Here is a 24392-nt window from a genome sequence, read left to right on the forward strand (position 1 = left end):
TTCCTGCTTACATCACGCCCAATAAGATTTTACACAGAAGGAAAGAGATTCAGTTTTCAGATATATTATGAACCCTTCGGTACTAAAAATTCTTCAGAGACAGAATTATGATACTTTAAAATATTACAAACAAAAGAGAAGTTAAACCACCAAATTTTGAATATCATATCTTTTTAACCTTTTGTGTGTGTGTGTGCGGTACGCGGGCCTCTCACTGTTGTGGCCTCTTCCGTTGCGGAGCACAGGCTCCGGACGCGCAGGCTCAGCGGCCATGGCTCATGGGCCCAGCCGCTCCGCGGCATGTGGGATCTTCCCGGACCGGGGCACGAACCCATGTCCCCTGCACTGGCAGGCGGACTCTCAACCACTGCGCCACCAGGGAAGCCCGTCTCTTTTTAATCTTTATTTCCATTTTTTTTTTAATCACTCAAAGCTTGTCCAGTCCCAGTCTTTTTTTTTTTTTGGCCTGTATTTCTCAATACTGAGCATCATCATAAAGTTAATTGTCTGTTGCTTTCTTTCAGCTTATCAAAGTTTTAAATTAAAATTCTAATGCACTGAAATGGCAATAATGTCACGCAGCCTGTGGAATAACCTAAAGAGCACTAAGCTTACATAATTCTGTCCAGGGAGTTTATTAAACTAGAAATCAGATTTTTCAGCCCTCAACTTTAAAGTTTGTTGGATTAAGTGTTAAAGAATTGAGTTTTAGTAGGCCGTGGCACTATCAATAAATCACAGATATTTGGGTTACCTGAAAGAAGTTTGCTACCCGAACTGTGGGTTGTGGGCCAGCAGGCTTGGCATCACCTGGAGCTTATCAGAAGTGCAGAATTGCAGGCTTCATACCAAACTTACTGAACCAGAATCTGCATTTTAACAAGGTCCCCAAGTGTTGGGTATACACATTGAAGTTTGTGAAGCACTGGCCCAGAGAATAAATTTTGGGAAAGAAAATACTCTTACAGTAGAGTATCCATGTAGGTTAAGAGGATAAAAGACATGAATATCAGAAATAAAATATAATGTTGAAAAAGCTATAGTAAAGAGAATGTTAAATTATAGGAAAAATAATTTTTAAAAGAATTATTAGAATATTTTAAGTATATGCATTTTATTAGGTTTAAGAAATTGAAGGAGAGACACCAGGGAAGTGAGGAGTAAAACTTAAAGGGAGGCTAAGAAAATTACAAGGAAAAGGTATTAAGTTCACACACAGTAAAATATCTCTACATATACATACTAAGCTAGCAAGGGCAAGAATAAACTCTAAGTTGATTAAGTAAGAAACTTGGAAACATAGTGGGATATTCACAAAAGGAACACAGTCCATACTTCAGATGTGGAGTACTGAAATAGTAACCATCACCGCAGAACAAGAGAATTAGGGTCATTTGTGAGAAAAACAAAGACTAATGTAAATTCCACAAGAGCAGTACTTTTGTCTATTTTGTTCACTGATATATTCCTAGTGTCTAGAAGACTAGCTGGCATATGGTAGATGCCCCATAAATATTGACTAAATGAACGATGTTTCCTAGAAAAGCAAGGTGTTTGTGGAAGTTGAAGAAACTGACCTCTGAAATCTAATTTTAATGTTCACTGCTCCTATGATAGGGTGATAGACTGGCAGATTAATAACGCAGGTTTTAATACGTAACTTTCTCTTCAGTGATTACTGTATTGATGGCTTTAATTTTGAGTCTTCCATATGTTCTTTAGACATGTTATTGGATAACTTATTTCATTAAATATCTCTCATTTTGCAAACCTCAATGTGTAACTCTATTTGCGGGAAATCAATGGAAATACTTCAGCAGATGTAATTAACAACTGTTGATATTCATGACAGAATAAACGCTTAAAGGATGAACAGATTTGGCACGTAAGGAACCTACTAAAGGAACTGAGTGAGGAGAAGTCAGAGAGATTAGCAGTTGTAACAAGAGAGGAAGTTGAAAAAGCAATGAAGGAAAAATGGAAGTTTGTAAGAGACCAGGAACAAAACTTGAAAGGTGATTTAGAAACTTAGAAAATTGTCATAAAGCTGTGTGAAGTTATTTCTTGAATGTATTAATGCTTTTGTCTCCTAATATGTTCAAAAGGCTGTGAACACATTTCAAATGACATCATCACCACAACCACAAACACATATAAGTAAGTGGACGAGAGAGGGAAATAAAGTGGGTGGAGATACTGAAGCCAAGCGAGGAGGAGAAGTAAGGGCAGTGATCAAAAACAAAGACAGGGCTTCCCTGGTGGCGCAGTGGTTGAGAGTCCGCCTGCCGATGCGGGGGACACGGGTTCGCGCCCCGGTCCGGGAGGATCCCACGTGCCGCGGAGCGGCTGGGCCCGTGAGCCATGGCCGCTGAGCCTGCGCGTCCTGAGCCTGTTCTCCACAACGGGAGAGGCCACAACAGGGAGTGGCCCGCGGACCGCAAAAAAAAAAAAAAAAAAAAATCCTATCCCTTCATTATAAACTTGCTGCTCAGATTTCTAAAACTTTTGCCAGAACCTCTATAAATACCATGTCAGCTAGGAAGCTGGAAAACAAGGGAGAGACTTGAATGCTCTCAGGAAGCAGTATTAGAATCTGAGAGGCGAAAAAAGGGACTAGATTTTCTTGAGTTTCCCCAAGCATTTTAGAGAGCCTCCTTACCCAAGTGCTTGGCGCAGAGCAGGCATTCCCTTTGTAGATATTTGTTATTTTGAAAGAAATAGTTACCAACGCCAAAGGTCAATCAACAAATTTCATTTTTAGGGGGTCTCTAAAACTTTCCCGTAAGCCTCCTCCTGCCAAGTCCCTGTGTGAACAACAGTGATGCCATGAGGTGGTAGACGTATTTTCTGGTCGGGCTCCTGTCTAGGAGAGTTCTGCTTATGTTCGGAAGGAATGCTTTAAGAAGTCACACCCTTGAGATGGGTGTGAGACCAAAGCAGATACTTAGATGTGCTCACTAAACTGCCTTCAAAGGGAATGGGCCCGGTTAGTTAAGGTGTGCCTGTCTGTGGTTTGGGCTGAGTGCTGGGGTATGTGTGTCATACAAGACTGGGGACGTGCTGTGTGACTAAGAACAGGAGGGCTGGGCATGTGCAGTGGTCCAAGGAAGAAAGAAGCCCACAGATGCTGAGGAAGAGAGGGAAAGAGAGAACAGATGTGTGAGAACAGATGTGTCTACAAAGGATCCCCGAGGCAGTGACATTTTGTACCGGGTAGTCAGTCACTTTCAACTCAGTTTGGTCCGTGGAGCAGCAGCTGGAGCTTCACCTGGCAGCTTGTGATAGTACTGAACCTCAGACCCCCATCCGGACCTGCTGAATCAGAATCTGCATTTGGACGGGATCCTAGGGGAGTCCTGTGCACAGTAAAGTTTGAGAAGTGCTGACAAAACTCCCTTCTTCCAATGTTTACTTAGGACTCTTTCAGTTGCAAGGATAAAAATCCAATCCAAACTAGTCCAAGCATAAAGAAGATGTTAATTTTTTCATGTAACCGAACAGAAAAGGCAGGGTGCTACTGACCTGGACCCAGAGCCTCACATGCTGTCAGATCTCAGCGTCTTTTTGTTAATTTCCCTCTCTTGCCCCCCTCTCTCCCCCTGCATCACCCTCCCTCTTTTTTCCCACCTCCTCCCCCTCCACCCGCTGCTCCTCTTACGCATCGTCTCTCTCTGCCTTCCCCCTGAAAGTTGTCTCCTTTTTCTGAGAATGTTCTCCCCGTGAGGCTGGAATTCTGACCAGAGACACCTCTGAACTTACATCCTTATAACCTCAAAGTGGAGACAAAAGAGACATGTTTTCCACCAGTGAAAATATTTCTAGGGGAGGACTCCAAGCATTTGCCCAGCTTGGGGCACCTGCTCAGCCCTGGACCAATCCCTAAAGCAAGGAGAAGGGGCGACTGTAATTGGTCTACTTATATGACAAGGGACAGGAGACGTGTTACTAGAAGGGAAGGGAGAGAGGGGTTCTGGGAAAGTAGAGCAACAGCCACTACACGCCCCTCTCTTTCAAAAGCTTCAGTGACATCAATCAACCCTCCCCACAAAGACTGAACATGGTGCAGGGCTGAGACAGCAACAGTCTGCCCACATCGGAGGACAGCTGATCACTGGGGTGCAGTGTTCTTAATTGTTTAATGATAATAACAAGTACCATTTGTTAAGGGAGTTTAAAATGTATTATCTTATTTTCTTAATATATAAAGTATATATTAAAATATATATATTAAAAATATATTATCATGTCTTGGAAAAAGACATGTCTGGAGTGCTTCTGGACCTTTGGACTGAAGAACACCTCTCTGGCCTGAATGGAATGCTTCAGTCATAAACATCGATTGAGCACCAACTAATTGCCAGACTCTGTGCTAAGTGCTGGGCTGACAGAGATGAATAAGATGGGGTCTTGCCCTCAGGGGCTCTCAGACAAGATGGTGCGTGGTAGTGCTCCAAATAGCCATTCAGTTCATTGGACCTGGCTTTTTGTAATGCTGCCTTTTCCAGAATATTCAGCAGCATGATACTCAGCCTGAAGACTGAGTAGAATATCATGTGTAGGAAGCACACCAGGGCAAGCTGAAAGTTTATATGATTGAGAGGGCTCCATATTTGTACACACGTAACTGGGGAACTTATCTTTCACTCTGAAGTCTCACTGTGTGGGGTTAGGGGAAGGCAGGTTATTATGACTATCACATGCTATCATTTCACACAAGGGAAGCTCAAACAATTGAACTTTAAATGATGGAATCAAACAACTTACCTACAAAAATGGTCGCCAAGTACTGTGGAAGGATGTTAAGTTGAAATCACTTTGCCCAGACACATACTGACCAGAAAAATGACAATTTACTAATAAAAAGTATATGCGACATAATATATTGTACAAAACAGGACACTTATCAAGCTATCACAGGCATAATTTAAGCTTGTGGGTCCCTAGGCATATAGGTTGATTGCATGTTACAGCTCTCAATCACAGCCCCAAACCACACAACTACTTTATAATTGGAAGTTTAATTTTACTTAGATTTTGAATCATGAGGGATAGATAAACAATAGTTTGAATAGTTTAGATTTCCCTACATTATAGATATAAAATAGTATTTATGAGTTGATATTTTCATATCAGACCTTAACTTCACAAAAACAGATTGCAACATATAATGGTTGCAAGGACAACAGAAATGACAGAAAGTCTCGATTTTCTTTCAACAGATATGCGCATCCAAATAAATAACGCTGAGAAACTATTTCTTGAGAAACTCAGTGAGAAAGAATATTGGGAGGAGTACAAGAATGTAGGGAGTGAACAACATGCTAAACTCATTACCTCCTTACAGAATGACATCAACAGAGTTAAGGAGAATGCTGAGAAAATGTCAGGTCAGTTGCAAGAAAGCTGGTTCAGATTCAATAAGAAAATCTTTCAGGGGCAGACATTTGGTGGAAGAAAGAAACGGGTACCCCCTGAATCATCCGTTACTCTCAGCTGTCAGCACAAGCATTATGTGGCTAAGGATTAGGTGAAGGGAGGAAGTAAAGAAACTATCCCAGGACCACCTATGGAACTGAGAAGGGGGAGTAAAGGGATGGGAGTGTGTGCCTCTGTGTGTGTAGAAACCCTGCAACCGACTTTGAGAAAGAAGCTTCATTCAGTGGGTGGGTGTCTGCCTGCTCTCACACCTGGGTCTGGGCCAATTCCACCAAGGTGGGAGGGTCCTGGGAAGGGGTTATATTAGAGAAGGAATTCACCTGAGCCAAGCTGAGGCAACCCAGCCAGCCTGGACAACCAGAATCGTTATAGAAAAATGGCCAAGTAAATGCTAAGTTGCAGTCGGGGAAAAAAACTGGAGAACAAACATGAGACAGGAAGTGAAGAGGGTATGGAGCAGGGCGGCCTCCGGCATAATGAATCTTACCAGGATCAGAGCTGGGAACCATGAGGCCGGCCAGCTGTCTGTCACTGAGGCATAGTGGCTTAAAAGAACTCCAGACAGAAAAGAAAGTCCTAGGGTAGAACAAACAGGAGAAATCTGGCCTGAAAGAACACTGTGGGTGGATGGCAGTTCTGAGCCCAGCTGGTAATGGTACCCTGTTTTGTGGAAGGAGCGTTCATTCGGGGTCATTCCCACTATCCCCTCTGAGGCTCTGTCCAGTCAGTCTGCTTCTAGACCAATTTTTATGTAAGTTTCTCAGCTCAGGGCCTCTGTACCACAGTGAGAGTGTAAATTTGGCGCCAAATCAGTTACAATTTTTCAAAAGGTTGTCCTCCCCAAAAGAAGAAAGTAAGAGTGGCACCCTCCTACCCCTGTCAATCCCCCAGCCACTGAAATCCTTTCTCTAGATAAAAACACTATTACCAGTTCCTTATGTAACCTTTCAGAAAGAGTCCATGCATGTTTCAGTATGTACATATATGTCACAGCAGCAATGCCACAGATGCAATTTTTCACTTGCTCTTTCAGGTAACAATATGGACATCCTTATAGATGAGTACATATTAATACTTCCTCATCCTCCCAATGGCTACTCTGTTTTGTTGTACCATAATTTTTTAAAGTCCCCTACTCATAAGCATTTAGGTTGTTTCCCATCTTTTACTATTACAAATAATACTGCAGTGACTATCCTTACACAATCTCATTTTACTACGATGAATACCCTTGTATGTATGTAATTTCAGTTATGTGTATCTCTAAAGGGAAATGGCTGGCCCAAACAGCCTATTCATTTTTACACTGATAGGCATGGACCTGCGTAGAGGTTGTACCAAGTGTACTCCGGCTGGTGGTGGTGAGGATGTCTGTTTTCCCAGTTCTTCAACAACAGGGGTTGTGATCCACCTCTTTGTTCCTTGCCAGTCTTATAGGTAGAAAATGGTATCTCATTGTAGCTTTCATTTCCATTTCTCTTACTATAAGCAACAGTGAATATCTTTTTATAAGTTCAAGAACCACATGAATTTCCTTTCTGTTCCCATCTTTGCCCATCTTTCTATCGTGCTGTGGAGCTCTTTACATTTCAAGGAAATTAGCTCTTTAACTGTGATATAAGATGCAAATATTTTTCCCATTTGTCATTAGTCTTTTGTTTAGGCAGTGTTTGTATGAGGAAATTTTATAGTTTTATAGTGCCCAATTTATCACTTTGATTTTATGATTTCTGATATTACAAATACATTCTCTAATATTTTTCTTCTAGAATTTTTTATGGCTTCATTTTTATATTTAATCTCTGATTTTTTGTGTGTGAGATAGGAAACCAACCTTATTTTTTGCCAGATGGCTTTCCAGTTGTCCCAACATCACCTATTAAATAAGCCATTTTTACCCTATGATCCAAAATGCTAACTTTATCATACTTTCATTTCCCATATGTATTTGGATCTCTTTCTGTCTTTTCTATTCTGTTCCATGGATCTATGTATTTGTGCAACAATACCACACTTTAAACACTGTTACTGTTCTAGTATGCTTAAAATTTTTAAAATAATTTTTACAGCATTCCTTTATTTTATGGTTTTTAAGTAGGAAGAGTGATCTTCTCACATAAACTTAACCCGTTATCCTGATTAGAAATTTGGATGATTTCTTTGAGCTGAAAATTTCATGCTATTGAATCCAACTTTGGGGTGGGGGTAATAACGTTTATATGCTGCTGGTTGAGCCTTGGCATATAGCCTGTTTTAAGTGTCATGGGATAATGGCTGTTATGGGCTTATCTTATTTGCCATTAGTTTTAGGCACTTCTCCTAACCATGCAGCAGCAATTCTGCCTGCGGGTGATTAAAGCACCTCGGGGGCCACTAACTGGGCACAATGAATATGAGTGGAACGGCTAAATTAATTTATCCGAAGTCTTACTACCACCATCTCTTCCCCTCACCTCTCACCCTCTTCCATGACTTTTCTAGAATTCTCTTCCCACACCCATGGTCATGGAGTCTGTGTTATAGCTAGACTGCTTTAATTGCAAGGAACAAGTACTTTGGTAGAAAGGGGCTTTATTGTAAGCGAAACATGATATTAAAATGAAACTTCTTTAGTCTCAGTTTAAACCTGGTTGTCTATATAATGGATCCCACATTTCAAAGTAAAGTGAGATATCGCCAGGCAGACTGCCAATATGATGAGGCAGAAAACTGGTTTCACACCTTCAACCACTGAATTCCAGTCTATAAAAGAAGTTGAGGAAGCCATGAAAAGACTGTTGGAAATAAGGAGACAGTTTTTGGAAAGAGCTCTTGGTGTGCTGTAAGTTGTACACCGTCCCCCAAAGGGGCAGGTGAAGGGTAATTCCTCCTTCATCTCAAATCCAGTCGGAAGGTCTTTAAAGGAAATTCTTCAGATTGTTCAACATGTGCTCCCTGCAGTTTGGGGCAGCAGCAGGCGGCAGGGGGGACCTGGAGATCTAGTTTATGACTCATCCCTGAAAAAAATCTAAGGGATAAGTGGCTGACTAGGAAACTGTTCTAACATTAGAGCAAAGAAGAGGTAGGCATGGGCTGGGCCTGTGTCTTCGTCCATTCAGGCCTCTATAACAAAGTACCATAGACTGGGTGTCTTACAAATGACAGAAATTTATTTCTCACAGTTATGGAGGCTGGGAAGTCAAGATCAAGTCACTGACAGATTCGGTGCCCAGTGAGAACTTGCTTCCTGCTTCATCGATGCCTTATTTTTCCTGTAACCTCACGTAGTGAAAGGGCGAGGCAACTCTCTGGGGTCTCTATCATAAGGGCACTAATTCCGTGCATGAGGGTTCCACTCTCCTGACCTAACGACCACCCAAATACCAGTACATTGGGGATTAGGTTTCAACCTAAGAATCTGGGGCGGGCGCGGGTTGGGGGTCAGAGACTTTCAGCCTGTAGCAGCCTGCACTTCCAGAGTTTGTTGTGGCAAAGCGAGAAGGAGTGTTTCCTGTGGACCGGTTGTGAAAGACAGCTGGTACGCAGTCCTATTAAATCTTGCCTGAGGGCTGATGAGAGGGGCCACGGTGCCCCCAAAGAGAAACAGGAGCCTGTCTATGTGGCGGGGAGGAGGAAACTGAGACCCAGAGGCCAAAGGAAGAGTCATTAGCCAACCTCCAAGGGCAGTATTTCCCCTGTATCAAGGGCACGCAGGTGAAATATAACTAGCAATGGGGGAGGCGGTCCTCCAGAGAACCTACAAAAACCACCCCCAAGAGAGGAGAATCAATCTTAAATGCTAACTAGACCCAGAAAATGGGACATCAGCTTGAGATAGTATCAGTCAAGTGAGTGCTTTCCTGTCCCTTTCCAGGCTCTCCTTCAGCCCTGAGGGAGAAGGCATAGAAGTTCAAGTCAGAGGAAATGGTAGTAGGTTTAAGCTAGGAAGGGAACAGCCATAACTTTAAATGAAGCTTAAAATTTTGATTATTATAAAGACTAGGCATATTAATTTCTGATTGGGAGATATTTTGTTATCACAAAGGAACCAGAAAAGTCATAGGATTGCCATGTATCTTACTGAGAGAGAGCTACTAGCCTCACAGTATGAATTTTAAAGGCAAGAGAGAAAAATAAGGTTTCTTGATGTCCCATGATCATGTTTGTTGGGTGTAACACTTGTACTGAAGAATGGGAGGACTGAAGATGGAAACAGAAGGCCACCAGATCAGTGGTGGCTCTAGGGATGCTCCTCCCCACATTTGTCACTCATGGTCTGTGACTGTCCCTCTTGTGGCACCTCTGCTTTGCTCTTTGTGCCTGTCCCCATTCTCTTCTTGCTTCCCACAGACCAATTCTTGCAGTATTCTCCAACCCAGATTCTGAAAAGAGCCGGTGTGATCACCTACCTAGTCAAAGGTGACAAAAGACCTTCGTCCATGCCTCCTCATGGGTCATCAGTTGGCCCCAGCACAAACCATTCTTTGGTCAGCTGTCCAACCTATCTTATTCAGTAGCCACCCTGAGCCCTGGGGGCATGGGGAGGAAGAACCTGGAGCTGCTTCCCTGAACTTCAGCTAGAAGGAGATGTTGGGATATAGGGTGTAGAAGACACAGTCACTGATATAACCAAGACAGGCTCTTTCTCTCAATAAAAGGAAAGGGAACCTTAGATTAGGCCCAGGAGCAGAGAAAGTATGGGGTTATTACAAATCATCAGATATTAGAGTCACAGAGAGAGAGTTTTTACTTTTGTCCTTGACCAGGTGCATGGGACAGGGATCCTGAAAAGTTTCTTTGTACACTAACAGTGAGTTAAAAGACTTGGGTTCATGTCCACCTCTTTGAATGCTAGTTTCCTCGCCTGTAAAGTGAGAGTACCTCAGAGTTCTCCAAAAGAACTCACAGTCCCAGCGCCTGCTTTTCTATACCTTATCTCATCCAACTCGTACAAGTTCCTTTGAGTTGGATACCATTGTGCCCAGTTTAAAGATGAGGAAACAGAGGCCCGGAGAAGTTAATTGCCTTAACTAAACTCACAGATTTAGTAAGCAGTGGAAATGGGATTTGAACACAGGTGTGTGTCAGACCCAAACCCTTATGCTTCAAATAGTCCTCCCAGCTCTGTGATGCAGCGAGGTAGGGAGGGCTCTCTAACACGCACTCTGCCTGAAGAAACTGCTACATGGCCAGTGTTGCCACCTGCCCTTGCTTGGTTTTCTCCAGAAGGGGCTCAAAGGAAGCCACTGGCACAGTGAAGCTGTGTGACACCCGGAAGTGTGTGAAGAGTGAACAGACTCCTAAAAAGCTGTGGAGCAGACCAAAGCAGAGCCACACACAACAAGGAAAAGAGAACAATGCAAAGCAAGCCTCAGCCTCTGAGAAGTGTGGTCAGCTTCTGAGAAGTGACCATATTAGACCAGGCATCTGAGCAGCCAGGAGTCTAAAGGCACAAAGTCATAATCTCCCAAACTCCCATTTGCAGTGTTCCAGACTTTTCTGGGAAGGAGACTTTTACATGCTCCCAGTTTCTATGGCCGTATTCACAAATGTGTGGTTAATAGTTGCTACCTGAAGCATCATCTGAATTTCAAAGGATAACAGGGAGATTTTCACATCCTCCCTGTGCTAGCTACTCTGCTTTTAAGAAGAAAAACAGTCCATAGAGTTGTATGTGGAATTCGGAACAGAGTTGGATGTTATTATCGCTTTTTCAGTATTAACATGAGGGAGAGCTACAACTTTACCCAGAGCATATTTGGTAATCTATTTTTTATGATTTATAGCAAATAATTAATATGTAATGTTATCAAGCTCCAGTTTTTATGTTTTCTTTCAGATGCTAAGAATGTAAAATCCATTTTATAGCTCAACTCCTGATGCATTGCAACTTTTAGATTGTTGTATTTTGTGTGGTAGAAATTTTAAATAAATATCTAGCATTAGTCTAGTGGACTAGATCCTGAACTGAAAAAAAAAAAAAAATCCATCAGAAATGAGATTGGAATGATTAAAACATTCAAGCAATTACTTTGAATGGGATTAAGAAAAATACAGGTTTTATACAGATAGATAGATATACACACACATACATACATACACATATCCATATATATACATATCCATATATATATACATATATATGTGTAGGTTGGAATAATGAAGATGTCCATTTTCTTATTCTCCAGATGTCAAGTTAGACTAGACCCAAAACCCAATGAACTCTTGTTTATAAACCTCAGCCGCTCTTGTTCCAGCTCTGGAACTGGAGGTAGAAACTGATGGTTCCCAGCCCCCTTTCTGGCCACTCCACAGCCTGGGAGAGCTCGCCCCTTCCCTCCTTCGACTCTCCCTTTCCCTCACCAAAGTTGCCATTGTTTGCTGCTTCTATCCTTGCGCTGAAGGCTCAGATCACTGCCCGCCAAAGACTTGCAGTTGGCCAAAGTTCATCTTCCTCAAAATGTTTTTCAGTATCTGTTGTGTTCCAGGGACTGCGGTAATAGAAAGATATGGAAGAGAAGTTTTTACACTCTGCTCAGAGTTTTCCTTGAATAGGGGAAGCAGTTATGCCAGTACAAAATACAAGGAGGGCTGAATAACTCCTGCCTAGCTCCCTGCCCCGCTTTCCAGAGCCTTAGATTGGCTCTAAACTATGGAAAGATCAGACCTGCAGATCTCCTTCCCTGTAGCCTAAGATCCTCGAGAGTTCTTAGAGTTGGCTTTGGTTGACTTGGTCTGTGAAGAAATTTCTCCCTTCGAAACAATGTCCTAAATGGCAGCTACGTTCCACAACACTCTCAGTACAATACTATTGTTTCATTATAGAATAAGTTAAATGGGTCTCTGTGGACCAGTCCAGAAATCTAGCAACCGTAATTGTCAACATCATTTGTATGGGAAGATACTTTCTGACTTCCAAGTAATTATGCTTCAAATGTTATAAATAAAACACATCTAATGGGGACACATAACATAGATGTTATCATAAAGCACAACTAACTTTGGCGATTCTTAGATTTGGAGGGTACACTGCCCTCCTGTTGCACACTGCTGACTACCTCACGGTATTCAGTCTTTGCTCAGATGTTACCTCCTCAAAAAAGCTTTCTCTGATCACCGTATCTAAAACAGAGAATTTTAGTTTTTCTTCATCACACACCTCACCACCTGAAATATTATTCATTCGCTTCCCCATTAGGATGTACATGTCATAAGGGCAGGAGTTTTGTCTCTTATTTGGCAATATTCCCAGTGCCTTAAATAGTGTCATGCACATCAAAAGAACTTGATGATCTGTTGCATAAAAGAATGAACAAACTGGACTCATTTATCCAGCTTTATTTCTCTCCACTCTCTAAAGCAACCTTCATGTCACTACATCTTGCTTTCCTTAAACAGAAGTGTTGATTATATGATCTCTCAGCATCTTTCAAGGCCCCCAATTTTATGATCCTTTGCTCTCTCAATTCTGACATTTATGATGTAAGAAAATCTGGAGAGGACAGAGAATCCTGCACTTCATCTCTGCTCTCCCTTCTTGCTCTGAACCCAACTCAGAACAGGTCTACTGACTTTCACAGGCCCTCTCCTACTCTCTCTCCTTATTCTGTCTTTCCTGCCCCAGGAAACGCATGCCAAGAATACTGGAAAATTAGTTAGAAGGAGTTAGATGTACAGGATGCCACTCAAGTGTGTAATCAAATCTCTTCATATTTATGTGGTAGAATCAGAAGTTGTGTGATATGAAAGGTAGACAGCTGCATAGGTACTAAAGTGTTAGAAATTCTCCCTTTGGAGAGACAATCCTTTAAAACTATGACTATTCATGAGACAGATATCATCGTAAACGAATTCACATTAAGGTGTTAGTAAATTATTGGAGCATTTCTTCTAATTGGAGGTACTAGATGCTTCAGTAAGAATGTACCTTGAAAATTCGGAAAAGAAAAAGTACATAGAAAGGAGAGGTGGGGATCATGGAAGATAAAATGTATAACTTCATAGTTTTACCTAGGATCTTAAGGTTTCTAATTTTCTTTTTAAAGAACAGTATAAAATCACCCTGGAAGATGACAGAAAGAGAATAATCAGAGAAACTTTGTTGCAACTGAACCAAAAGAAGGAATGGGCCACAGAGGTATATCTTAATTTTCTTTCTTTCTCTTCTCTGATTGTAGATTTTTATTCTTCTCACACAGAATTTCAAAATTTTAACTGAAATGTAGTTGATGTATAATTCTTCTCACACAGAATTTCAAAATTTTAACTGAAATGTTAGTTTCAGGTGTACTACCTAGGGATTTGACATTTGCATACGTTATGAAATGATCACCATGATAAGTCTCGTAACCATCTGTCTCCATACAAAGTTATTATTGACCATATTCCTTATGCTGTACATTACATCCCATGGCTTATTTATTTTATAATTGGAGGTTTGTACCTCTTAATCCCCTTCACGTATTTCACCCACCCCAAGCCGTCTCCTGTCTGTATTTCAATTTCCTTAAAAAACAAAGCTCACCCCACCCATTTCTTTCTCATGGTGTATTATAACAGTCAGAAACTTGTGTTTTGAAATTAGGCAGTTTAGTTTAAATCACAGTTCTACCACTTACTGGGTGTATAAACTGAATTTATACTTGACTTTTCTGGGCTTCGGTTTCCTAATCTGTAAAAAGGGGACAATAATAATATTTACCTTTAACGAACAGTATGAGGATTGATAGTGCCTCATAAGAGCAAGAGCTCAGTAAATTAATATTCAGTTATTTTTAAGTATAATAATAATGGCTACAACAAATTATTAAATTAGATTTTGGATGAATTATAGGATGAAATATAATTTGTCTAAAAAGTACTTTCTTACATATGCAAACCTGAGAGAGTACATTTTACATTGCTGGAGCTTTAAAAATTGGGGATATAAAAAATGTTTGAGATGTAATTTCCAATTCATGTTTTCTAATCTTTGTTTTGCCCCAAATGCCTGACTTTCTTTCCTTTTCACTGCCCTTCTCCTGTCTCCAGACTATCTCCTAAATCAGTGAGGTCCCTGCTGGGATTATCTCTTTATCTGGAACATCCTTTCTTCAGAGTCATAAACATCTGGTCTTTTCTTCACTGAATTTCAGTTGCTCCTGTTTGTTGCTTCCCTGTTGGTTCAATTGTTCTTTCAGTATTACTATTCTACTGCATGATTTTACTGATTAACACAAATACAGAGGATGTGGAGAACTGACCAATGGTTTTGTCTGCCCATGCAATTCAGACCCTTTGTTACTGAATATGATTAAATGGTGAAATCAACAATTAAGTAATCTGATCATAGTTAAGACGATTAAAAATGCATATGTAGATCAGATATGCTCTCAGTATGTACATTCAATATATAATGAAGACTGTTCTCAATACTGTTCCTAACATTTTACATTAAAGTCTCTCAACAATCCTGTTAAGGGGAAGACTTGCTAATGAAAAGACAGAGGCACAGAGGAACTTTGTAACTTGCCCAGAGCATGTGGCAGAATAGAGAGTTAAGATAGCTTCTTCAGATCATTACTCTTAATCATTACATTGTACATTTTCTTTTCCACATACTGCGAAACACCCACACACGTGAACGAATTTTCCTCATTTTCTCGGGCCATCTTATGTGTTAACTTCTAAAATCTACTACTTTTGTGAAACCTTGGCTGCTTATTGGAGTCACCTGAGAAATTTGTTTAACCCAGGTGGGTCCTGGGTCCCACCCACAGAGGTGCTCAGGTAATTGGCCTGGGATGTTGCCTGGGCTTTTGGATTTTTCAAAATATCCAGGAGATTCTAATGTGTAGCCAAAGCTGAAAACACTACTCTATTGTTAGTGAATTAAGCCATTAGTCAACTAAATTCAATTATGAGTGACTTCCTACTTTTGTTCAAACAAAATTCTATGTTCAAATAAACTTTAGACTTATCAGTTGGAGCTGAAGTATAAAAATTCCTGGTTCCTAGGAAATGGAGGTTCACTCTTAGGTCAATTACCATGATTTAAAGAAAAGAAATTTATTGCACATCTTCCTACTTTAAAGACTTACACAAATTTACTGTTAACATAGTTTTAAATTATTTCAATCCATGTCTACGAACCAGAATATTTTTCTTAGTTTTTCTTCTTGTGGTTATGTCTTTCAGTTCCTGCGTTTGTAGCATGGTATCCATATAAAAGTACCTCACATATAACTAGAATCTGTCATCCATTATAAAGTTCCTTTGGGTGAAACTATAAATATCCTAGTAACTGAATATGAATTTGCATTTTAAGATCCTACTGATAAAATAAGGATTTTCCTGTTTGCTTTGTCTAAAATGCCTTTCTCCAGGAGACTATCTAGCTACAGCCTGCTACCCTGAAACTACTGGCTGTTAGGTTTGTAAGTATGTATATTGTTATTATTGACATGCAGAAATCTTTCAAATTAAAAAGGTAGTTATATAATCTATTCATGCCTTTGCTATATGTTGAATTATGTCTGTGACCATAAACTTGAAGGAAGTTTGATCACTGCAGTTTAACCATCTTAACTGTAGAGCAGATCAATTAATGACTGATTTCACCACGGCAGTCAGGTTCAGTCACAATAGAGGTCAAATTGAATGGACATCCATTGTCCAGTTCTCTCAATCACCTGTGTTAGGCAATGTAAATCAGCAAAAACAATACAATAGGATAATAAAGAAAGAACAACTGCACCAAAAGTTTTTAGGTATATTTCCAAAGTAATTGCAAAACATAATTTTAAATGATCAGATAAGTTGATTGTGTATCCCCACTGCTAAAACTCTTAAATGCTATGTGGCAGCTCTTCTTTAATACGGAAAAAAAATTTTTTTTTTTTTAGAATGCTATAAGGTTCATTGACAAGGGCAGCTATCGAGAGATCTGGGAGAATGACTGGCTCAAAAAAGAGGTAAGTGGAATTTTTAGAAACAAAACCAATTTCTTCTTTCTCATTTTTTTTGAACTGGAAATGACTTTTATTTATGAGCTGAAGTCATGGGAAAAGCATGGAACCATGACTGACTGAGGTAAAATGAAATTCAAGTGGAGTCCTAATCTTATTACAAGTTGTTACTCAATGAACACCATAAATAATCTCAATAACAAACAAATCATTTTTGGTGTTACAATTCATACAACATACTCAAGTGTGCAAAGCTTCTTTATGTCCTAAAACTGATCTGGCCTTCCTCTGGACCCTACTTCCTCATGGGTGATGGGAGCAAGGTTTAAGGATCATTTTAACTTAATTCTCTGCTGTTTTAAATTGCCTCTTTAGGTATTCAAATTGGTAGGGAAGAGGTAAAGTTGTCATTATATGCAGATGACATGATACTATATATAGAAAACCCTAAAGACTCCACACAAAAACTACTAGAACTGACAAATGAATTCAGCAAGGTAGCAGGATACAAGATCAACATACAGAAATGGGTTGTATTTCTTTACACTAACAATGAAATATCAGAAAGGGAATGCAAACAAACAATCCCTTTTAAAATTGCACCAAAAAATAGAAATAAAATACTTAGGAATAAACCTCATCAAGGAGGTGAAAGACATATGCTGAGAACTACAAAACATTAATACAGGAAACTGAAGATGATTCAAAGAAATGGAAAGATACCTCATGCTCTTAGATTGGAAGAATTAATATTGTTAAAATGGCCATACCACCCAAAACAATCTACAGACTTAATGCAATCCTTATTGAATTACGCATGACATTTTTCACAGAACCAGAACAAATAATCCTAAAATTTATATGGAAACATAAAAGACCCAGAATTGCCAAAGCAATCCTGAGGAAAAAGAACATAGCAGGAGGCATAACCCTCCCAGACTTCAGAAAATACTACAAATCTACAGTAATCAAAACAGTGTGGTATTGGCACAAAAACAGACCTGTGGATCAATGGAACAGAAAAGAGAGTCCAGAAATAAACCTACACACCTATGGACAATTAATCTTCAACAAAGGAGGCAAGAATGTACAATGGGGAAAAGACAGTCTCTTCAGCAAGTGGTGTTGGGAAAGCTGGACAGCTGCATGTAAATCAGTGAAGTTAGAACACACCCTCACACCATACACACACACACACACAAAACTCGAAATGGCTTAAAGACTTAAATATTAAGACAAGACACCATAACACTAGAAGAGAACACAGGCAAAACATTCTCTAACATAAATCATAGCAATGTTTTCTTATGTCAGTCTCCCAAGGTACTAGAAATAAAAGCAAAATGAACAAATGAGATCTAATCAAGCGTATAAGCTTTCGCACAGCAAGGGAAACCACAAACAAAAAGAAAAGACAACCTACAGACTGGGAGAAAATATTTGCAAAAGATGTGACCAACAAGGGCTTAATTTGCAAAATATACAAACAGCTCACACAATTCAATAATCTATGTGGAATAATATTTCCACATAGATTTCGCAAAGGCACTTCAAACTCAACATACCTGAAGCATAATTCATTAAATTTCTTCTTAGATATTCTTTTCCTTCATTTCTTTTTTTGCCATCTGCTCAGACACCCGAGGTAAAAATGTTACCATCAGCTTCTTTTCCATTTTCCTTGCTCCCATTTGACTGAAAAGAGTTGGTTAGTCTAGGAAACAAAAGAATTTAAAAATCAATTATGCTTTCTATGATATTGACAATTATCTTGAAATTGCCTTTATAAAGTCATGGTGAGTAGGAATCCATACTATTTCCAAAACTAATCAAGATGAATCCTCAATTTTAAAAAATAAGTATTAATTTAAAAAACTCAAGGTGAGCTCAGTAGTTAAAGAATATTAGGGAGAAACTTGGTTCTTATACTTTTATTAAATATAACAGTATGATCCTACTGATAATAATTTAACAATTCAAACCTTAAATTTTATAAGATATCATAGATGTTAGGTTCAGAGAAAATAACTACCAAAGTTTATATTCGACTGAAAAGAAAGGCCATTTTGTGCCTTGGTCCTTCCTACTAAAGCCACAAATTACATTTTGTTTTGTTTTATTTTTTAATTCTCATAATTCAGTGGAAACAAAAGACAGAAAAAATGTCAAGTTTAACTGAATCATGAGCAAAAAGAGCTCACTAATAAAGAACAAATCATATAATTCAATATATTTAATTTCTCTTTATTTCAATAAATATTCATTTTTGATGTCATTAAATTTACTCACAAAATTAATTAAAACCAGTTTTGGTTATAAGTACTATCACAATAATTGAAAATTGCCTGGAAATAGAACAATGTATGTCAATTAATTTCTTTGAGGAAGGCTTAGAATGAGTAACAAGGGATATTTAACAGTGGAACTCCCCCAAATATTTCTCCATTTAACTATCTTTCAACAATAACCAAAAACTGACATCTCTGGGAAGAATGAGATGTCCCATTGCATGACTTTTATTATCTGGTTTTATTTAGCATGCTTATTAGGAAAATGAAGAAAATTCAAATTTCCAAATAACCTGGACTAATAACAAATGGAAAGCTGGAAAAACTAGGCAAAGGGATTCAAAGAGGTTAGCAATCAGAGTTTCAAACATGAGGAGGCATAAAGCTAACTTGGATCTTGCAGGGGAAAATTTCAAGAGCACGCATTTTATTCAGGATCCTAGGTCCCTGACTTATAATAGTTTTAACTAAATTATCTTGCCCAATTTCTTAAGTACATTTCTTGGGTATCTGGGGAGAAGCAGGGGCAGGGAAGGAAAAGAGGTCTTCTACTTCCTTCTTTATACTTTCTTACCCCAGAAACTAAAGGTATTTATATGGCTATAAAAAGGAACTAGTTTTCATTTTCCTAACATTTCAAAAGACTGGGAGGGAGATAGCAATTGATGAGAACTTTACTTAGCACTCTACAGGGGTAGGTGATGTCACAGGATATCCATAGCTTGAAAGATTGGACTTAACTCCCCAAATGGGCCCTCATTCCCAGCTTTGGCAGGAGACCAAGAATTGTGTGTGCTGCCTCCCAAGTATACCAAACCCTTAGTCACACATTCTATTAATTCCTTCTTTTACAACCTCTAACTATGAATTTTTTCTCATCCTTTGACATCTGAAAATTATAAACTTTTCCTTAAGGCATTCAGGCTTGTAATCAAGCTGATCATCTCTTAAAAACATGAGATCCTAAAGCACCAACACCTAGCTCTGTAATGTAGAATTATGGACTTAAATGGTTTTGTGAAATTGTTTAAGGCTGGTAAATAATATATGCTTTTCTTTCCATCTCTAAGCCGGCAGCAATATTTGAGCCTTTTCTATGACACTGGTACTGTTTTATATTATAATTATTTGTATATTCGTTCACTGGTTTGTATACTTGTTCCCTCTTTTGAGGGAAGGAGCCACACTTTATTGGATTTTGTATCCGTCTACCTCTAGGACAGAGCCTTACCCATGGTAATAATTCAAGCATTTAATAAATGACTTATGTGAAAGGGATATCCATCTGGTAATATACTGAGTGCTTCCAGATTCCAAAATACAATAATTTCAACTACAAATCAAAAATGTTAGTCATCTTTTTCTAAGTACTCATCTCATTTATGCTCTTGGCAACTCCTAACAAGAGATACTGAATCGAAACCCCTGCCCTGTGCCTTTATTTCATCATATTCCCTGGAGACACGTTACTTTTTCCAGTTTATCATTCTCACCAGCCGATCACTTTCTATTTTATTGTCTTATTTCTAATTCTTCTACTGGCCTGACTTCTCCACATGAGCACCTCTCAATCCAGCTCATGCTGTTTTGAGGGGCAGAGAGGGAAGGTGGGGATTCTATCTAGTCACATTCTTCTATATATTCTTCCCACAATCAAGCCTTCTTTAGACAAAAGTTATCAAAATACATTTTAAAAGACTGATGGGAACTCTATCAACAGAACCAGCAAATTTTGCTCATGTTTGAGTTAGCCACATTTCTTCAGTAAACGTTAAGCCTGCTATGTCTACGAAGGACCTTCCATCACCTGCGAGATAGAAATCAGACTCTTTAGCATTCCTTGGCTCCCCTACTTGTCCAGTTCTTCTACTTCTCCCCATTCCCATTTTATTTCTATCCACACCAAAATGTGGATAGAAGGCACATGTGCCTTTATCCATGTGGCTCCTTCTGCCTAGAATATATCCTCTCTTGTCTGCTAGAGAATCTCTACTTGGCCTTCAGGATCCAGAAGAGAGGTCATCTCTTCCATTAACTCCCCCGTACCCCCTCACACCTGGTGGACATAGGGTGAACCTCTATCTCTCCCACAGTCCCTGGATGGCTTCCATTATGATTTTATCACACTATTTTCTGTTGCTATCACTCTTGCCCATTAAACAAAGAGATCCTTGAAGGTTATTGTATCTTATTGATCCTTTGTTCCCAAAGTGTACTTATAGTTTTTGACTCATAGTAGGCATACAGTACAATTACATGAATGAATGAACAACATTTCATCTCTCTGATGTTTCTCGGAATGACTCCAGCACACTCAAGAGAGAATATAATTGTCCTATAGAGGCTGAGAGAAAGGGCTCCTAGGCCTGTACTTCTCTTTTTTAAATGCCATAATAAAGATTTTTTCCCAGTGTTATTAGTTTTCATTATGTTGTTTATAATTAACCTTAGATAGAGCCTCATTTAGCTACTAACACCAGAGTGATAAATTAGTCTTATTTTCTTATTTATCTCTGCCTCCAGCTCAGATTAAATCCAGTGATGTTTCTGAAGAGTAGGAAAGGACTGCTCCTGCCATTCAGTAATAACTCCCTAATCATGCAACCAAGTTCTGCAAATGACCAGGAAAAAAGTCCCACCTGTTCCTTCTTAGAGCAAACCCAGTAATAAATAATACAGGATAGATCTTCCCCTCAGGCAAATGCACTTAAAAAAATTAATTTATTTATTCATTTTTGGCCGCTGTTGGGTCTTCGTTGTTGCACGGGCTTTCTCTATTTGCGGCAAGTGGGGGCTACTCTTCATTGTGGTGCGTGGGCTTCTCATTGCGGTGGCTTCTCTTGTTGCAGAGCACGGGCTCTAGGCACGCAGGCTTCAGTAGTTGTGGCTGGCGGGCTCAGTAGTTGTGGTGCACGGGCTTAGTTGCTCCACGGCATGTGGGATGATATTCCTGGACCAGGGCTCAAACCCGTGTCTCCTGCATTGGCAGGTGGATTCTTAACCACTGCACCAGCAGGGAAGTACCACAAATGCACTTTTAAAAGTTGAGTTTTTTACAGAGGACTAGATAGAACTAAGTCCATAAGTACTAACACCCACTCTCTTTTCCTGAGAATAGATCGCAAATCACAGGAAGGAAGTGGAAGAACTGGAACATGCTATTCATGAGCTGGAAGGAGAAAATTTGGTGCTTATTGATCAGCTGTTCAACTGCAGACTTGTGGATCTCAAAATACCCAGGTGAGAGTCATTACATATCTAGAAAGTATTTTTTTTTAACATTTGTATCTGTAAAAAGTTATTTTTTTAAAAAATTTATTTATTTATTTATTTTTGGCTGTGTTGGGTCTTCGTTTCTGTGCGAGGGCTTTCTCTAGTTGTGGCAAGTGGGGGCCACTCTTCATCGCGGTGCGCGGGACTCTCACTGTCGCGGCCTCTCTTGTTGCAGAGCACAGGCTCCAGACGCGCAGGCTCAGTAGTTGTGGCTCACGGGCCCAGTTGCTCCGCGGCATGTGGGATCTTCCCAGACCAGGGCTCGAACCCGTGTCCCCTGCATTGGCAGGCAGATTCTCAACCACTGCGCCACCAGGGAAGCCCCGACAAGTGTTTAGGACATCTTAGAAAGACCCGAATAAAGAAACAGAGAAATGTGTAAACCTTCAATTATCTGTTACAATGCTTATCCAGAAGGGAAAGTTCAGGAGCTTTTCGTGTGTCCATTTTCAAGTCAAAGAAATGTTAACACATACTGTGTAATTTATGGTAACTGCCCTTTCCACCTCTTTGTTGAGAATTTAGTCCTGTATATTCTGGTAGGGTGAGAAATAGACATGAACAGTACCCAGTAAACATGTAAAAACTTCCCTATTTGGATGAAGAATGGGGTATTCTACCTAATAGAGTTACTGTATTTCCCATCCAGAGCTCCCCAAACTTCTTTCCTTCCTGACTCCCATAGAACATCACAGTATTTGTCTGATACATTAGATGAGCTGAATAAGCTAGAGGTGACTGTCCAGGGACTCCCATGCCGCAAAGCTGAGGCTAGGTGGACCAGTACCTCAAATCTAACGCTAGTTTCATATGATAACGTTCTGTAAAATATTTTCTATAACAAGTGTTGCTGCCCTGTGGTGGTACAAAAGTGACAATAAACTAATGATTAAGAGAGAAGCCAGACTTCAGAAGGTTATGGCGTTTAGTAAGATCTTAGTTATTCAAAAGAGTAAAACCAGGAAAGAAGAGAACTCTGTGGCCTCAGACCTGCAGACCAGAGCTTCACTAAGTTAACTCTTAAGAAGGTTTTAAGATATAAATATTGAATGTAGTTACATTATTTGCTGGAGCTTTAAGCATCTCAGGTAACACTTCCTTCGTGGTCTTTAAGTAATTGACAGCCTGTAATCCAGGGGATTCACTCTGGTTGCTGAGTTGCTAAGCACGAAGTGTGGCTGGCGCATCTGCCAGGGGCACTTGCTTCATGCTATATAGCTTCAGGCAAACTTCATGGCAATGCTGTAGAGAGCTTTCAAGGTATCATGTCTTCTGACTGAAAAATTCCACTGGCCTCTGCAGTGCAGAGTAGCAACAGCAGACGCAAACTCACCAGGCTTGTAGCTGGAACACGCCGCTCAGCGAGAGCCAGAACCTAGGTGTCATCTTGGATTCCTACTGCTTTCTCTTTTTATCTCAAATCCCATCCCATTCCTCATCTGGATTCCCTGCAACAGTGACGTAACTGGTGTCACGATCACTCTCATTTCTGGGACTTAAAGCCTGTTATTTCCTAATTATGGGATGCCCTCCCCTCACCCCAAGCTCTTCCCTGGCAAACAGCCCCTGGTGTTTCAAGACTCAACGCAGGTTTCATCTCCTCCTGGAAACCTTTCCTTACCTCCTAAGGCTAAATCCGGTGCTGCTTCTCTTTGACCCGTGGCACTCCTGACACTATGCTCCTCACATAATTACCCACCATGGTACAAACCATCACCATCAAACACTGTAAGCCTATCTGCCACCCCACTGGGCCTGATGCGCCTTTTTCATCTGTGTCTCCAGCACCCAGCAGAGAGATAAGACACTACTGAGCAGGTGGTACAATATTTGCTGACTGACAGACTACTTTTCTTATTTGTTTTTAGGCGACTATATCTTGCTCAAGCTGTTGGGCAGGAAGTGCCACATGAAGAAATGCCTTTGGAGTTGCCAGAAACATATATAGGTATTATTTTATTTTAATGGTGACTTTTTAAGAGTTGACAAACACTTAATTGCGCTTCTTATTGTGGACAGGAACCTTATATCAGAGAGCTATTCAGGGAATAGATGCCTGCCAGCTCCTCCATATTTCTCTGTGCTTGCAGAGCTTACCTAACCCATCTCCTTTCTCTAGTCTTATTTTCAAATCAAAGTCACCATGTGTCACAGTGAATTAAATAGACACTGGTAGAGAGGGATGGAATGATGTCTACACTGGCATGGTTTGTGCTCCAATTTAGCCAACCAACCAAAATACCAACACACTCACAGGTCCCCATGTGATTATAACTTATTAGCTAACAGAAGGAAATATAACCTAGATGTGGTTTCTAATAATAGGACTCACTCTCACTTTAATACCTAGATTCTACATTTCTAATTCTCAAATTTTTCTCCTCCAGGAGATTCTCAAAGGTCTTTCAAATTTAAAATGTGACAAAGGAGTGTATATATATATATATATATATATATATATATATATCCG

At 39.9% G+C, this 24392-nt stretch overlaps 1 protein-coding gene across 2 annotated transcripts in view; it reads left to right on the top strand.

The window, feature by feature from the left end:
* CCDC83 (coiled-coil domain containing 83) overlaps positions 1-24392 on the top strand; it is a 42257-nt gene that overhangs the window by 12976 nt on the left and 4889 nt on the right. Inside the window, exons 4-9 of one of the 2 annotated variants that reach the window (XM_007448830.1) lie at positions 1853-2015; positions 5220-5387; positions 13461-13552; positions 16299-16367; positions 21768-21889; positions 23791-23870. In XM_007448830.1, the coding sequence (XP_007448892.1) occupies positions 1853-2015; positions 5220-5387; positions 13461-13552; positions 16299-16367; positions 21768-21889; positions 23791-23870 (694 nt within the window). The remainder of the gene's footprint in view (positions 1-1852; positions 2016-5219; positions 5388-13460; positions 13553-16298; positions 16368-21767; positions 21890-23790; positions 23871-24392) is intronic. The other variant, XM_007448831.1, reaches the window with a different exon arrangement.

The sequence above is a fragment of the Lipotes vexillifer genome, unplaced genomic scaffold (assembly GCF_000442215.2).
Source record: "Lipotes vexillifer unplaced genomic scaffold, Lipotes_vexillifer_v1.1 scaffold771, whole genome shotgun sequence".
Lineage (NCBI taxonomy): Eukaryota > Metazoa > Chordata > Mammalia > Artiodactyla > Lipotidae > Lipotes > Lipotes vexillifer.